General features: G+C 37.3%; 1 protein-coding gene across 7 annotated transcripts in view; it reads left to right on the forward strand.

The window, feature by feature from the left end:
• Positions 1-17,396, forward strand: part of HACE1 (HECT domain and ankyrin repeat containing E3 ubiquitin protein ligase 1) — a 110,714-nt gene that overhangs the window by 19,262 nt on the left and 74,056 nt on the right. For 4 of the 7 annotated variants that reach the window (XM_058566559.1, XM_058566560.1, XM_058566563.1 and 1 more), the window contains exon 6: positions 10,125-10,256. The exons of 2 other annotated variants lie outside the window; for them this stretch is intronic. In XM_058566559.1, the coding sequence (XP_058422542.1) occupies positions 10,125-10,256 (132 nt within the window). Of the gene's footprint in view, positions 1-10,124; positions 10,257-17,396 lie in introns of those variants that run through there. One more of the 7 variants, XM_058566565.1, reaches the window with a different exon arrangement.

Below are 17,396 nucleotides of genomic sequence, written 5' to 3' on the forward strand. Positions count from 1 at the left end.
ACCCTGATACCAAAACCAGACAAGGACAACACAAAAAAAGAAAATTACAGGCCAATATCACTGATGAACATCGATGCAAAAATCCTCAACAAAATACTAGCAAATCACATACAACAATACGTTAAAAAGATTATACACCACGATCAAGTGGGATTTATTCCAGGTATGCAGGGATGGTTTAACATTCGCAAATCAATCAGTGTGATACACCACATTAATAAAATGAAGAATAAAAATCACATGATCATCTCAATAGATGCAGAGAAAGCATTTGACAAGATACAGCATCCATTTAGGATAAATACTCTGAATAAAATGGGTATAGAGGGAAAGTACCTCAACATAATAAAGACCATATATGAGAAACCCACAGCTAATATCATCCTCAATGGTGAAAAACTGAAAGCTATCCCTCTAAGAACAGGAACCAGACAAGGATGCCCACTCTCACCACTCCTATTTAACATAGTACTGGAAGTCCTAGCCAGAGCAATCAGGCAAGAAAAAGAAATAAAAGGGATCCAAATTGGAAAGGAAGAAGTGAAACTGTCACTATTTGCAGATGACATGATTTTATATATAGAAAACCCTAAAGAATCCACCAGAAAACTTTTAGAAGTAATAAATGAATACGGTAAAGTTGCAGGATACAAAATCAACATACAAAAATCAGTTGCATTTCTGTACACTAACAACGAAGTAGCAGAAAGAGAAATTAAGAGTACCATCCCATTTACAATTGCAACAAAAAGAATAAAATACCTAGGAATAAACTTAACCAAAGAGGTGAAAGATCTGTACACCGAAAACTATAAAACATTTCTGAAAGAAATTGAAGAAGACACAAAGAAATGGAAAGATATTCCGTGCTCCTGGATTGGAAGAATTAACATAGTTAAGATGTCCATACTTCCTAAAGCCATCTATAGATTCAATGCAATCCCTATCAAACTTCCAACAACATTTTTCACAGAAATAGAACAAAGAATCCTAAAATTTATATGGAACAACAAAAGACCCCAAATAGCTAAAGGAATCCTGAGAAAAAAGAACAAAGCTGGAGGTATCACACTCCCTGGTTTCAAAATATACTACAAAGCTATAGTAACCAAAACAGCATGGTGCTGGCACAAAAACAGACACACAGATCAATGGAATAGAATCGAAAGCCCAGAAATAAACCCACACATCTATGGACAGCTAATCTTTGACAAAGGAGCCAAGAACATACAATGGGGAAAAGAAAGTCTCTTCAACAAATGGTGTTGGGAAAACTGGATAGCCACATGCAAAAAAATGAAAGTAGACCTTTACCTTACACCATACACAAAAATTAACTCCAAATGGATCAAAGACTTGAATGTAAGACCTGAAACTCTGAAACTTCTAGAAGAAAACATAGGCAGTATGCTCTTCGACATCTGTCTTAGCAACATCTTTTCAAACACCATGTCTGACCGGGCAAGAGAAACAATAGAAAAAATAAACACATGGGACTACATCAAACTTAAAAGCTTCTGCACAGCAAAGGAAACCATCAACAAAACGAAAAGACAACCGAACAATTGGGAGAAAATATTTGCAAACCATACATCTGATAGGGGCTTAATCTCCAAAATATATAAAGAACTCATGCATCTCAACCACAAAAAAACTACCAACCCAATTAAAAAATGGGCAAAAGACCTGAACAGACATTTCTCCAAAGAAGATATACAGATGGCCAACAGACACATGAAAAGATGTTCAAAATCACTAACTATCAGGGAAATGCAAATCAAAACTACAATGAGATATCACCTCACGCCCGTCAGAATGGCTATAATTAACAAGACAGGAAACAACATGTGTTGGAGAGGAAGTGGAGAGAAGGGAACTCTCATACACTGCTGGTGGGAGTGCAAACTGGTGCAGCCACTATGGAAAACAGTATGGAGATTCCTCAAAAAATCAAGGATAGAACTACCATACGATCCAGCTATTCCACTGCTGAGTATTTATCCAAAGAACTTGAAAACACCAATTTGTAAAGGTACATGCACCCCTGTGTTCATTGCAGCGTTATTCACAATAGCCAAGACTTGGAAGCAACCTAAGTGCCCATCAAGGGACGAATGGATAAAGAAGCTGTGGTATATATACACAATGGAATACTACTCAGCCATAAGAAACGATGAAATCCAGCCATTTGTGACAACATGGATGGACATTGAGGGTATAATGCAAAGTGAAATAAGTCAGAGGGAGAAGGTCAAATACCATATGATTTCCTTCATTAAGTAGTAGATAATAACAACAATAAACAAACACATAGGGACAGAGATTGGATTGGTGGTTACCAGAGGGGAAGGGAGGAGGGAGGAGGGTGAAAGGGATAATTTGGTACATGTGTGTGGTGATGGGTTGTAATTAGTATTTTGGTGGTGAACATGATGTAATCTATGCAGAAATAGAAGTATAATCATGTACACCTGAAGTTTTTACAGTGTTATAAACCAATGTTACTGCAATAAACAAAAAATTAAAAAATAAGTAGACTGATAAAAAAATAAAAAATAAATAAAAAATTATTCGTGCATATATTTAAAGAGTCAAATGATTCTACAAAGCTTATTATAGAAAAACAATCTCTGCTCTTTCTGCCTGGGACCAACCTGGGTGCTCTCTCCTGTGGCTCTGAGTGGTGTGGTGTGCCTCCTCCATTTGGAAACCGCTCTGGCCCCCAAGCATGTTCCTGCCTAGTCCCTGACCACCATGGTGGGATTGATTCAGTAGTCGAGCCCAGTGACTGCGTCAGCTGGGGAGGTGGAAATGTGTTGCTGAGAATTGAGTAGTTGCCACCAAACAAGTGGGGCAGTAAAGCCAGGGGCTCCTGAGATAGAGGGAACCTTCAATAGAGAGCCAAGAGCCCCAGGATTTTTCTTACAAGAAGAGAGTACTGTTGACTGCGTGTTTCCTAGGCTGGTCAACCTCACAAAGGACTCCTCATGTTTCTTCATTCATTTGTTCTTTCAACAGGAATTTCTTGAATACCTACTGTGTGCTTGGCACTTTGTTGGTGTGGGGATAGAGTAGTGAATATGACTGTCCTGGTCCTAGTTGTCCCAGACTTCCAAGGAAGACAGGAAAGTCAACAGGCAATGGTGACACAGTGTAATCAATGTTAACATAGGAGAAGGAGAGGCTATGGAAGTCATAGCAGGGGACCCATCCTCACCTAGGGCGTTGGAGGAGGCATCCCAGGGAAGCATCACGTGAGCTGAGGCCGAAGGGACAAATAAAAGTTAGACTGTGAAAGTGGTGTTTGTGGAGTTGGGAGTGGGAGTGGGGAAGAGAGTTCTAGCTCTATGGAATAGATTGGCAAAGGCTTGGAGATGAAAGAGAGCATGCTCCATTTGAGCGTGTGATGCTCTTCAACATCACTCTTCCATCACTTTTTGAACGAAGTATGTTTTATGCTCACTCATCCTGAATGTTGCCAAGGCACATTGTCAAGGTTGGGGTGGGGGTAGAGTCAAACAAAAGAACAATTCAAAATATTAGTATCTGCAAAGGCTCCATCATTCAGCACCATAAACTCTTGCCGGGTTTGTAGACTTTTCCCTGCCTTATTTATATTGCTCTTAGGGGTGAGGTATTTAGACCTGCGTTCGTTTGTTCTGAACTCAGCAAAATTATAAAAGTGAGGCAATAGGAGTGATGGAATATTTGTTTATGTCACTCTATACCATCTCCCAGCTACTCTCAAAGAATTCATTGCCTGTAACAGAGTTCTATGAGAACAAAGCAAAAGAACATCAGGAAGAAATACTGAAGGCGGTGGGGACTTAGTTTACTCAGGTGGCAAAGTCAGAGTGAGACTTGCACCTTATGTATCTGGAGGAAATGGAGGAAATGGGCAGTGACTGCTAATGAGTACAGGGTTTCTTTTGGGGGAAATGTAATGTTCTAAAATTGGTTGTGGTCGGGCCGGCCCTGTGGCTTAGCGGTTAAGTGCTCGCGCTCCGCTGCTGGCGGCCCGGGTTCGGATCCCGGCGCGCACCGACGCACCGCTTCTCCGGCCATGCTGAGGCCACGTCCCACGTGCAGCAACTGGAAGGATGTGCAGCTGTGACATACAGCTATCTATCGGGGCTTTGGGGGAAAAATAAATAAAAAAAAAATAAAATTGATTGTGGTGATGATTGCATAAGTCTGTGAATATACTAAAAACCAGTAATTTGTGTACTTTAAATAGGTGAATTGTATGGCATTATACCTCAAATAAATATCCATCTACCTTATGATACCCTCCCCCCGAAAGAAAACATTCTCTTGATTTTCCTCCCCAACCTCAAACTTCTTACTCAGTAGTCACCTCCTCTCAAGTATGTTAATTGGTTTAAATATTTTGTTTCTCTCTATCTAAATAACATGCTAATATTGTTACTTTTTGATTTTTCAGCTTTAGGCGTCACTTGTTGACTTTTCGGAAGATAAGGTTTTTGCTCTTTCAGCCTCTTCCCCTTATCCTGTCATGTCCCAGCACATTTCCCTCACACCCTTCATATTGTATAATTTTACTTAGGTCACTTTTCAGTGTTTTCATTTTTTAACTCTATAAAAACTATTCATAGTTAGGCCAAGTACTTTGCTATAGTTACTTTTCTTTCTTACACAGCATTTTGCTTTTCGTGTAGTTAATAATTGCATTTTAAAAAATTGAAATAATTGTAGATTGGTATACAGTTCTAATAAATGCTACAGAGAAATCTGCTGTATATTTTGCCCAGTTTCCCTCAATGATAACAGTTTACAAAGTTGTAGTATAGTACCATGACCAGGATATTGGCATTGATACAATCTGTCTTACTCAGATTTCCCCGGTTTTACTTGTTTACTTGTACACAGTTTTTCCTGTGTGTATGTATGTATATTAAGTTTTATACAGTTTTAGTACCCGTGTAGGTCCATGTGTCCACTACCACAATCACTATTCTGAACATTTCCACCTCCACAAAGATGTCTTGTTTTGTTCTTCTTTTATAACCATACCTTTCCTCCCCTCCACCCCCTGCCTAATCCCAGGCAACCACTAATCTGTTCTCCATTTCTTGAATTTTGTCATTTCAAGAATGTTGTATAAATGGAATCATACTGTATGGAACCTTTTGGGGTTGGCTTCTGTATGCCATCGTATTACCTGGGGATTGATCTAAGTTATTGTGTATATCAGTAGTTCATTCCTTTATGTTGCTGATTAGTATTCCTTGGTGTAGATGTACCACTGTTTGTTTAACCATCCACTGTTGAAGGACTTCTGGGTCATTTCCCATTTGGGTCTATTGTGAATAAAGCTTCTATAAACATAAACATTAGCATGCAGGTTTTTGTGTGAACATAAATGTTTTCATTTCTCTGGAATAAATGCCCAGGAATACAGTTGCTAGGTTGTATGGTAGTTTCGTGTTTAGTTTTAAAATGCACTGCCTAACTTTTTTAGAGTGGCTGTATCATTTTATATCCACACCAGCAACATATAAGTGATCTAGTGTTTGGTTTTTTTTTTTTTTTTTTGTGAGGAAGATCAGCTCTGAGCTAACATCCGATGCCAATCCTCCTCTTTTTGGTGAGGAAGATTGGCCCAGGGCTAATGTCTGTGCCCATCTTCCTCCACTTTATATGGGACGCCGTCACATCATGGCTTGACAGGCGGTGTGTCGGTGCGCGCCCGTGATCACAGCCTGCGAACCCTTGGGCCGCTGCAGTGCAGCATGCGCGCTTAACCGCTACGCCACTGGGCCAGCCCCATAAGTGATCTAGTTTTTCAGCATCCTCACCTCACGTTTGGTATTGTCACTGTTGTTTATTTTAGCCGTTATGATAGGTGTGTAGTGATATCTCGTTGTGGTTTTAATTTGCTTTGCCTAATTGCTAACGTTGTTGAAAATCTTTTCATATGCTTTTTTGCCACCTGTGTATCCTCTTATGTGAGATGTCAGTTCATGTCATTTGCCCATTTTCTTACTGGATTTTGAGAATTCTTTATGTATTGAAGATACTAGTCCTTTGTTTAGGTATGTGGTTTGCAAATATTTTCTTCCAATCTTTAGTTTGCCTTTTTAAACTCTTAACAGGATCTTTTGTAGTACAAAAGTTTTAAATTTTGATGAAGTCCAATATCAGTTTTTCTTTTTAAGGATTATGCTTTTGGTATCAAGTTTAAGAACCCTTTGCCTAGATCCTGAAGATTTTCTCCTACCTTTTTTCAAAAAGTTTTATAATTTTACATTTCACATCTGTCTATGATCTGTTTTGAGCTAATATTTGTGTAAGATGTGACGCTTAAGTCAAGGTTCATTTTTTTGCCTATAAAGTCCAATTACTCTAGCACTGTTTGTCAAAAAGGCTGTCCTTCCTGCATGAAATTCGTTTTGCATCTTTCTCAAAAATCTGTTTGGCATGTTTGTGTGGGCTTATTTCTCTGTCTTCAGTTCTTTCCAACTGATCTCTGTCTGTCCCTTTGGCAATACCATACTGTCTTGATTACTGTAGCTATATAGTAAGCCTTAAGATCAGGTTGAGTAATTCCACTCACTTTATTTTTCTTTGTCAAGACTGTGTTAGCTATTCTGGTTCTTTTGCCTTTCCACATAAATTTGAGAATAAGCTTGTCTATGGCAAAAAACCTTGCTGGGATTTTTATTGGAATTGCATTAAACCTATAGATCAGTTTGGGGAGAATTGACATCTTGACTGTGTTGAGTCTTTCAGTCTATAAACACAAGATGTCTCCCCATTTATTTAGGTTTTTTATTTCTTGCAGCATTTTGTACTGTTCAGCATATAGATCTTGTGCATATATATTTTTTTTTTGTAAGGAGATCAGCCCTGAGCTAACATCCGATGTTAATCTTTCTCTTTTTTGCTGAGAAAGATTGGCCCTGGGCTAACATCTATGCCCATCTTCGTCTATTTTATATGGGATGCCGCCACAGCGTGGCTTGATCAGCGGTGTGTCGGTGTGCACCTGGGATCCGAACCGGCGAATCCCGGGCAGCTGCAGCAGAGCCTGCACACTTAACCGCTGCGCCACTGGGCCGGCCCCCAGATCTTGTGCATATTTTAAGTGCCTAGCTAAGTGTTTGGTTTTCTTTGGAACAATTGTAAATGGTATTATGTTTTTAATTTCAGTTTCTGCGTGTTCACTGATAGTATATAGAAATGTGATTGCTTTTTATGTGTTGATTGTGTATCTGCAACCTTGTTGAACTCACTTATTAGTTCTAGGAGTTTTTGTAGATTCCTTGGGATTTTCCAAGTGGACACTCATGTCATCTGCAAATAGAGAGAGTTTTATCTTTTCCTTTCCAATCTGTATGTCTTTTATTTCTGTTTCTTGCCATATTGCAGCTCTAAAAACTTTTTAAAAAGTTTTCTAAGTACTTATTATTAATTCCTTACCACACTTTCCCTGAGCTTTGTAAGTATCCTTATAACATATATTCATTGCCTTTCATCTTCTTGATGAGTTTTGAAGGAGTCTCTTATGGAGACTTCTGTCTAAGCCGGATTGGTTGATTTCTAGGCCTGCTTCACAGTTGTTTGGAATGTCTCTTCATCATCCTGGAGATTCCTTTTGCCTGTCTCTTGTTTTGTGTTCTTTGTTATATAGGTTCTGTGTCTGTGTTGCCTGATTACTATTCTGTCACTTTGCTGTAGCACATCTTCTAGTAGTTAACTGAGAAAGGGTGCATGGGAAGTAAATTTGTTGATGCTTTGCATGACTGAATATTGCTTGAGTCTTTGAGTCTGTCTGATTATGTAATTGATAATTTAGATGACAATAAAATTCTAGGCTGGACATTGTTTTCCCCTAGAATTTTGTCATCCTCTAGCTTTCAGTTTTGAAGTTTGCTGCCATTTTGATTCTTGACTGCTTTTGTGAAACCTGTTTTTTTCTGTCTAGAAACTTAGAGATTATACTTTGTCCTGAGAGTTCTAAAATTTCATGATTGTATGTCTTGGTTTGGATTAATTTTATCCATTTGACTGGATAATACTGAGGCTCTGTCAACCTGGAAGCTCATGTAATGGGAACTCAAGAGAAATTTTCATAAATTATTTTTTTGATGATTTCTACTCCTCTGTTTTCCCTGTTCCCTCCTTTTTGAATTCCTATTCTTTGAATATTGGACCTCTTGGGCTAGCCTTTTAATTTTTTCATCTTTTCTCTTGTTTCTCCATTTCTTTGTCTTTTTGTGCTTTCTAGGAGACTTCCTCAATGTTATCTTCTAAATCTTCCTTTGAGTTTGCAGGTCTCTATCATAATATTAATTTCCAAGAGTTCATTTTTTTTTGGCGCTGTCCTTTTACAAAGGTCGTCTCCTGTTCTTGTTTCAAGGATGCAGTCAGTATGTTCTCTGAGAGTATTACATAGAGTGTTTTTTTGTGTGTGTGTGTGAGGAAGATTAGCCCTGAGCTAACATCCATTGCCAGTCCTCCTCTTTGCCGAGGAAGACTGGCCCTGGGCTAACTAACATCCGTGCCCATCTTCCTCTACTTTATATGGGACTCTGCCACAGCATGGCTTCATAAGTGGTGCCTCGGTTTGTGCCTGGGATCTGAACCCGAGAACCCTGGGCCACTGAAGCGGAGCGTGCGTGCTTAACCACTATGGCACTGGGCCAACCCCTAGTTTTTTCTTTTGATGTTGTTTTCTTGAATATTCATAGCTCCTCTTCTCCTCTGTTTTGCTTTTTTATTTTGTATTTTGTCTTTCAAATTAGATGCATTTGTCAAACGTTTGGTGGAACAGGAAAAAGCTATCTGAAAGCTCTGTCTGAATGGGTGAGGTTTGTTCACTGTGGGCTTCAGTGTAGGGTGTCTGCTTGGGCATTTGTCCTCAGAATCCTCCCTGATGTCAGTTTCTTTAGGCATTTACTCCTGAGCTGGTCACATTCCTCTGAGAAAGCTCTTCCAACTGCCAGGAGCATGTTAGCTTTCTGGATGCTGGGTAAAGGAGAATGGTTTGGGATTTCAATATTCTGCGTGTAAACTTGCACTAAGTCTCTCTTTTTCAATGTGATATTCTTGTTTCAATGTGCCTGGTGTCTCTTATCTAGAGACTCTTTGTTTTCAAGCCTCTTGGGTTCTGTCAGATTGGAGAGGGGCGGTTACTGGCCTTGCAGAGTTGGGGAGGGATGGGGATCTAGGGTCTGAATCTTACTAGATAAACTTTCAACTGGTCAGTTTTTAGTCCCACATTCACCCCTACTTCAGGAGGTGCAGGGTGCTTATTGCCGATTCTTGAGACTTTTGGGAGGTCTGTGATCTGAGTCACCTTCCTTCTTGGCTTTCTGTGCTACTGGTTTAGGATTCAGCTTTTGGTTCTGACAAGTCAAACAAAAGCTTCCAGCTTTCAAGGTTTGTTGCTATTGTATTCTCTCCTTTTCTTTATTGTAATGGGTCTGTCCTTTAAGAAAAAGTGCTCTCTACTGTCGTTTCAGTGGTGATTGGGGAAGGAGTAGAAGCTGATGCATGTGTTCAAGCTGCCATTTTAAAACAGATGTTTTATGATATATTTTTTTAATGGAAAAAAGTCAAATAAAAAATGCCTGGATAGTATAGTCCAAAGTTTTAACATTGATTATCTTTGAGTGGTAGAGGTACAGGTGTTTTATATTTTTTATTTTTCCTATGTATTTTATTATTTATGTATGATACATGCATGACTTGTAAAATACAGAAAGTAAAGAATATGACATCTACTGTGTTAATTACTTTTTAAGTTATGTTTGCTTCTGGGAAAGGAAAAATATCCATTATCTTTTTTCTAGAGACAAGCCATGTATAGAGTCCAGGGTCATCTAAGAAGCAGAGTATTTGGTCATCCTAAGTCTAGGATACTTAATTACTTTGAACCATGAAGTACTTGATTTTGAATACCTACTGGTGTAACCTACATCTTAATGTGTATTTTTCCCCTGTTGAAAATATAGGAAAAAAGTATATGGGCTTAAATTTTAATTTTAATCTTTAGTATGCATATCATGTTTACAGCTGAGAAATAATAGCATTATTTATCTGCTGTTTTTATATGAAACACTCTTGCACAAATGTTAAGTAACTAAATGGCTACACAGATACACTGGCTGGCTGTGAATGGGCGGACGGAACTACTTCATGACCTTGTACAGCACGTCAGTGACGTTGATGTTGAGGACGCGATGGGGCAGACAGCGCTGCATGTGGCCTGCCAGAACGGTCACAAGACGGTAAATTCCACCATGAGGACTTTAAATTAAGTTACATGTGTTTATTTTTGAAAACTTTGAATTCATGAAAAGTTTTTCACTGTGTATAATTGGGAACATGAAGCATCGTAGCAAAGTCTTATCACATTTTCTGCATGTGGATAAAAGGATTAGAAAATAGTGCTTTTAAATCTGTTCAAAATATTTATAATTTGGATTTCAATTTTATTTCTAATTCATAGATTTTAATAGCTGAATATACTAAAATTTTAAATGTAGTATGTTCACATATAATTTTAACAATTATGTTTATTCTATTCTCAGTTTTATCAAATAACTTTTTCATATATTTTTTTTTACCATTAAGCCTCAATTATTGGGATTAGATAGTGAAGAAAGTGAGCACTGACATTGCCTAAATAGTTCAACTTGGATCATCTTATGTTTCTACTGTCTTGGAATATGATACAAGTACTAGAGTGGTGACAGTCGTATTCTTTCTTTCTTTAGATTTCTAAAGTCATGCATATGTTTTATGGCAATACTTTTCTGTTATTCCTATGTACAAATGTTTGACTTTTGAAATTGCTAATAGTTTTCTGTCTCAGGAGGGTTTGCTGCCTTATATAAAGAGTGTTAGCTTAAGATTTTAGATTAAATTTCTGCTTTGCTATAATTTCCTATCCTGGTTACTTTCAGTTGTTTTTTTTTTTCACGTTTAACATTATTGATAATAGAATGTTTTTTGTTTTACTTGCTAACCATAACAATAACAAAAAAGAACCGAAAACAAAAATCACCAACAACCACAAAGATAACAAATATTTGTTTGTATTTATTTTTCTGTACACACTCTTTCTGAGTCTTATCTTTTTGTTGAGAGAATTCCTAGTGGAATCTGGATTTCCATCTCTGCAAACATTTTTTTCCTAACCTGGTTTCAGGATGTAGGATCCTACATGTTTAGATGTCTTATGTATGACCTCAATTCAAAGAATATTGCGTTTGTTTAAGATAGTGACGCCAAGATTGACATTGTCTTATTTTTAATGAGTTGGATAAAAGGAAGCATGTAGCGTTGTTTTTTTCTTTCCTGGAATTTCTTCTGAACACCAGTGTTCATTTTAATTTTTTTGTCTTTTATAAACTAACCCAGTGTTTTCAAGGAGTATTGTTTCTCATTAGTTTTTACTTTCTCAGAGTCAACACTATTAAATTTAAAAACTATCCTGTGTGGAAAAAAAATTATCTGAAATGTCTAAATTTTGAATGGCCCAGGTTTTTAAGCAACTGTTGCATGTTAGCGAGTGAGTCCTGCTGGTAGCTCTCAAAGAACAGAAAAGCACCTAATTTAATATAAACACTCTGCTGTAACAGATGAGTGGAATATCATTTGCTAAGATTGCAGACCCTACCTGTTGCCCAGCAACTTGTGTAGGAAAAAACTGGAATTCAGATTAGAAATGATCTACAAAAGCTAATTTTAGCTGCCTTGAGTCAGTGAAGAAGCAAGAATTGCTAAGAAAACCTGTGTTCAAAGCATGTGCATTACAGGCTGCATTAAAAATTTAGAATTGCTTTCTGAAGTTATTGAAGAGTAGTTAGTATAAGTATAATATATTCCATATGGTTTACAACCTAAAGCAGGTGTGGTGTAAAGTAAGGGAGAATTCCTCATAGTCAAATGCCTTTGAAGAATTGTATTCTCAGAAGATTTACAGGGGGCTTGACTTCACTGTTGTGATGAGTTTCACAGGGTGAGATTTTGCAGATATAGTAGAGGAGGAAAGGTAGAAAAGCTACCTTGACTTGTGGTTGATTGCAGTGGTGAGTGAGAGTCCGTTGCCTCATAGTTGGTCAATTACAGTTATCTGCAAGGATCAGATAAAGAGAATGTTTAGCACTGACTATTTTCTGAATCATTCTATGCACCTTTAATCCTTCTTCAATTAGGGCAAGAAAGAATCTTGAAAAATTAGTCTATTTCCTAGCCTCCATGCTAAATATACCTCTAAAAGTCTGTGTTGATAGTTGTGCTAATATTATCTGTGTCTCATAATTCTTCATGTATTTCCAGGACGTGTTCAAATCTCAGTGGATAAGCATATCCTTTTGTCTTGAGTTGGGTATGATTTACTGGGCTATGAGATATGGAAAGTTATTATAGGATAGGGATTATTGATGTTTTTAAACCCTTTGAATATCTTTCCCTAAGTTGAACACTGAGTCTAAATGCTTTGTCAGGTATCCTAGTGACTTATATTAGCAACGAGTGAAAACGGCCTTTTCCTTGTGTCAAAGTAGCCAGTTCTTGCATAAATTCATGAAAAGGTCTTCAAAACTTGTGTCCATGTAGACATATACCAGTGCACATAGGTTTCAAGATTTTATTTGATTTTTAAGCTTAAAGCTTGCATATTGATTATATATATTTTACTGAATAAAATGTAACTTTTTTTTTTTTTGTGAGGAAGATCAGCGCTGAGCTAACATCCATGCTAATCCTCCTCTTTTTGCTGAGGAAGACTGGCTCTGAGCTAACATCTATTGCCAATCCTCCTCCTTTTTTTTTTTCCCCCAAAGCCCCAGTAGATAGTTGTGTGTCATAGTTGCACATCCTGCTAGTTGCTGTATGTGGGACGCGGCCTCAGCACGGCCGGACAAGCGGTGTGTCGGTGCGCGCCCGGGATCCGAACCCGGGCCTCCAGTAGCGGAGCGCGTGCACTTAACCGCTAAGCCACGGGGCCGGCCCAAAATATAACATTTTAAAGGGGGAAGAAACTCCATTTAAAAATATTTTTAAAAGCTTGTAAGCTCTTTTCAAATTAAAGAGGCAGATATGATAAATCCTTTCAAATCTACCTTCTAATCTCATTTTAGGGTAAATCTCAGGAGTGTATGAAAAGATTTTGAGCAACTGCCCAAGAGTTCTAAAGCTTTGTAGAATTTATAATTGAGTACTATATTCTTGCTTTGATGACAAGAAATCCTTTTCAGATTTACATTACTTTTTTTAAAGATAAAAGATTTGGAAGAAAGAATCATTTTTATCATAAGTAAGAAATCGAGTAATCTTTGCCATGATTTCATAGAGATGCATCTGTTTTCTCAGAGGTAAACCGAGATAAAGGTCTCATCATCCTCTTGTTGGAAGGAGCGGTTTGGGCAGTTTAAGAGTGCATTCCGACTGTCTTTTGTCCTTGCAATGTAATAGCACTATGATTTTAAACTACTTCTATTTCTTTTTAAAAATGATCAGACGAAAGGAATGATCATAACAACTCCACAGTAATTTAATTTTTATAACTTTTCTTAGGTCAGCAGTTATTAGCTGTACTATACCAGAGTTATGCTTTGTCTTTGGATATTGATTTAAAAAGATCATTTCAGAGTTTGGTTATTCAGCTGGCTTGTTGTACAGTCTTTGGCAGCTTTTTCTTCCCCTGCCCTTATCTACTTCCTAAGGTGTATTCTATCTGATTACAGAATTAAGGAAAGTGTTGTGAACACTTTGGAAGACATGTAAGAGCAATAATAGTATTGGTACTATTACTGACATTATTAATATAGATGATGTGATTCTACAAGAAAAGTGCAGAGAGCACTATCTGGACCCTTAATTCATTTAGTCTTTTGCAATAAGCTAGGCCTAGTGGGTCTGATTTTTAATCTCATTTTTAGAAAGTGTAGTATTACTAGCCTAACACTATTAGATACAGCTGTAATTTACTCCAGTTTTTTTGGCCATAAATTGAACTTACTTTTTGCTAACTTTTTTCTTTGTCATTAGTTCTTTAAGACTTGTTAATGTATTGAATTGCCACAAATGGTTGATTACTGTTTTCCTGGAGTAACTTGGATTTAGAAACCCTAGCGAACTATCATATGGTTTAATCTCAATTTATGTAAATTAGAGGATTAGTTTATGAATCACTGAACAAAGAAATTTTTATCAGAGTAAACTTTATATTGCTAAATTTATATAGCTGAATATGAAGCTTCACAGACAGTCTAAAATGATAGCTGAGGGGCCGGCCCAGTGGTGTAGTGGTTGAGTTTGTGCACTCTGTTTCAGTGGCCCGGGGTTTGTGGGTTCGGATCCTGGGCTTGGACCTATGCACCGCTTATCAAGCCATGCTGTGGCAGGCGTCCCATATATAAAGTAGGGGAAGATGGCCACGGATGTTAGCCCCGGGGCCAATCTTCCTCAGCAAAAAGAGGAGGATTGGCAACAGAGTTAGCTCCGGGCTAATCTTCCTCTCACACACACACACACACACACACACACACACACACACACAGTAACATAAAATGATAGTTGAACCCTGCTCAGAGTAGATTTAAGCTCCTGAAACTTTTTTTTTTTGTGTGAGGAAGATCAGCCCTGTGCTAACATCTGCCAGTCTTCCTCTTTTTTTTTTTGCTGAAGAAGACTGGCCCTGGGCTAACATCTGTGCTCATCTTCCTCCACTTTATATGAGACACCGCCACAGCATGGCTTGCCAAGCGGTGCATCAGTGCAACCCCGGGATCCGAACCGGCGAACCCCGGGAGCGCATGCACTTAACCGCTTGCGCCACCGGGCCGGCCCTGCTCCTGAAACTTAGTAGCAGTTGTTTGACATTGGTATTATAGACTATCATTGATAGAACTGACTGCATTTTTTTACTGAAATTATAGGCTTGTGAAGGAACAGTGCTCACCTACATTCAGTCAGCTTTCTTGATATCTTTAGCCAGCTTCCAAGCTTTTCATCCAGAGAATTACAGGACAACCATGCAAACTTAATTGCAAGCTTTTGCAAAAACATTAATTGGATTCAGCCTTGAGGCAGAAAGATAGACAGTAACATTTCAGAATGTAGTTTTAGATTCAGAGTAATTTTATTTATCCTAGTGTTAGAATTCTCCTTTAATCACTTCTGGGAAATGTGAGCAAATAATAGTTCTCCTATTACTGTGATTTTTCTAACACAACTGGATAATATTGATTTTTGCCAGACATTACATAAGAGTTCAAAGTCTCGATAGGTTTCGGTGGAGGGTTTCTAGAGAAGAACTATATAAACCAGTCACTAATTAGTAAGTTGGCCATTTTTCTTAGTGCATAAGTTATTTTTCTATTGCTGTTAAGTCATGTCATCAGAATTATTTTTAATAAAAGATAAAACCAAGATGCTTTTTTTGTTGTTTGGTCTTCCTTTAGGAAATAATAGTACTACAACTCAGATTTTTACTTGTTGTTTTACTATTGAATATCTATTCCTTTTTGCTTGGATCAGCGTTGTTTAGAGAGTTGACGTTGATGAAGTGGAGCTGCCGTGGATTTCTTGCTTTGTAATTTAGCAGTGTATTGGGCACAGGTGGTCTTGGTTAGTCACTGCCTTCAATTAAATGACTTTTCAGATTGACCCAAACATTAGCTTTGCACATTAGTTTTCCACTCAGGATATTGTTTTATCACTTGAAAGGTCATGAAGTCTGTTGAAAATGTGTTGTTTCTTCTTAAGGATTTCTTGAAGGCCAGATGAAAATCCCCTTTCGATGATTTTCTTCAAGGTTCTTTCCCGGCGGTTTCTTATTCTATAAAGAAGACTCCCATTGTAGATTATCTAGGAATAGGAGAATGGGTTTTTGTTTTTTAGGGTAGGGAGAGTTGGACAGGGAATTGAAGTTCTGAATTGTTTTAAAAGCATATTTTGGTAATCTAAATTAGGCCCATAAAATGATTTCGGTTCACTGTAGTTCCTAAAATTGTGTGTGTTATATTAACTTGAAAAATATAGGTAATCAATGATCGGTCACAGATATTTAAGTTGGTATACTTTTACATGTGTACATTTGCTAAATTGTAAGCTGAGGAGCTTAATTTTTGCAAGTAAATGAGAAGCCATAAAATTTTAAAACAGAAAAACTTATGACCATTGTAAATCACAATTATGTTTTTTTGGACTTGGTGTAGTCTGTTAAACAGATACAATGCAGTTTTCACAGAAGTATTTGTGTGTAGGGGTTTAGGGGTGACAAATTTGCTAAAACAAATTGCATGCAAATCTGTTCAAGAGAATCCTGTCAATTTTTCTGGATAGCACTAATCACCATCTAGCACACTACATATTTTGTCTATTTCTTTTGTCCCTTTTCCACTGGAATGTAACCTTCATGACGGCAGAGATTTTTGTCCATTTTGTTCGTTACTGTAACTCTAGCATCTAGAGTAGTCCCTAGCACATAACAGACATTGAGATTTTTGTTGAAAGAGGACTAGTCAAATGCAGTATCATTTTGCCTATTTTTTTTCTGTCATTTTCTTTCCATTTCTGAATGCTTCCACTTTTTTCTTGTGTACCTTTAAGTGGAGTATATATTGACAGTGCTGATTTTTATAAAAGGTCATATCTGATTTGTTGGTGTCTATTACTGAAAATCTCTGCTTTTGGGAATCCTTAAGGATTTTAGTAGTTGAATCCAGAATTTATTCTTTTCAGTTATGTTTTTGCCTTATGCTTCTGTATATTTTAAAATCCTCAGGTAGTATTGTTTCTTCAAGAGCTTTTGTGTATTTATTTTAATTTAATACTTGCTCAGAGTTTTCTCTACCTGGGTTTTACTACTTTCAAAGTTATTTTACCCTTTGTATACATATAAATAATTTTACATAGACTGGAAATTTTTTTAAGAAACTGTGATTTAGGCTGTGTGTGACTTTCTTGCTCCTTCTCCTATTATGCCTTTTAATCGATAATTCTACTTAATCCTTTCTCCTTCTGTTTCAGAGCTTTTACACAAAGAAATCTGCAAACATTTTTTTTAATCACCAAGATTGATGACTTTTCACTCGTTTCGGTGCTACAAGGCAGTTTTTTATTCTTCACATTCAAATCCCTTTATATATTTTTTATTCTTACTCTGAGGGAAATGGGTTTTTCTCCCTGTTTGTCTTCAGGCAACGTTTTATCTATAAGGGAAGCCATTGAAAGCTTTTTAAAAACGTATGTTTCTTTTAATAGTTGCATATTTTGAGGATCTTAATTGGGATAATTTTGTTAAAGCAGAAAAGGAGAAAGATTTATGAATGGTAAAGAAAATGCTGGAATGAGCTATTTCCACTTTGTTAATCAATTGTTTTTCTCTCTTAAGAACAGAAAGAATTTTTAATGTC

The sequence above is a fragment of the Diceros bicornis genome, chromosome 23, assembly GCF_020826845.1.
Source record: "Diceros bicornis minor isolate mBicDic1 chromosome 23, mDicBic1.mat.cur, whole genome shotgun sequence".
In the NCBI taxonomy this organism is placed as follows: Eukaryota; Metazoa; Chordata; class Mammalia; order Perissodactyla; family Rhinocerotidae; genus Diceros; species Diceros bicornis.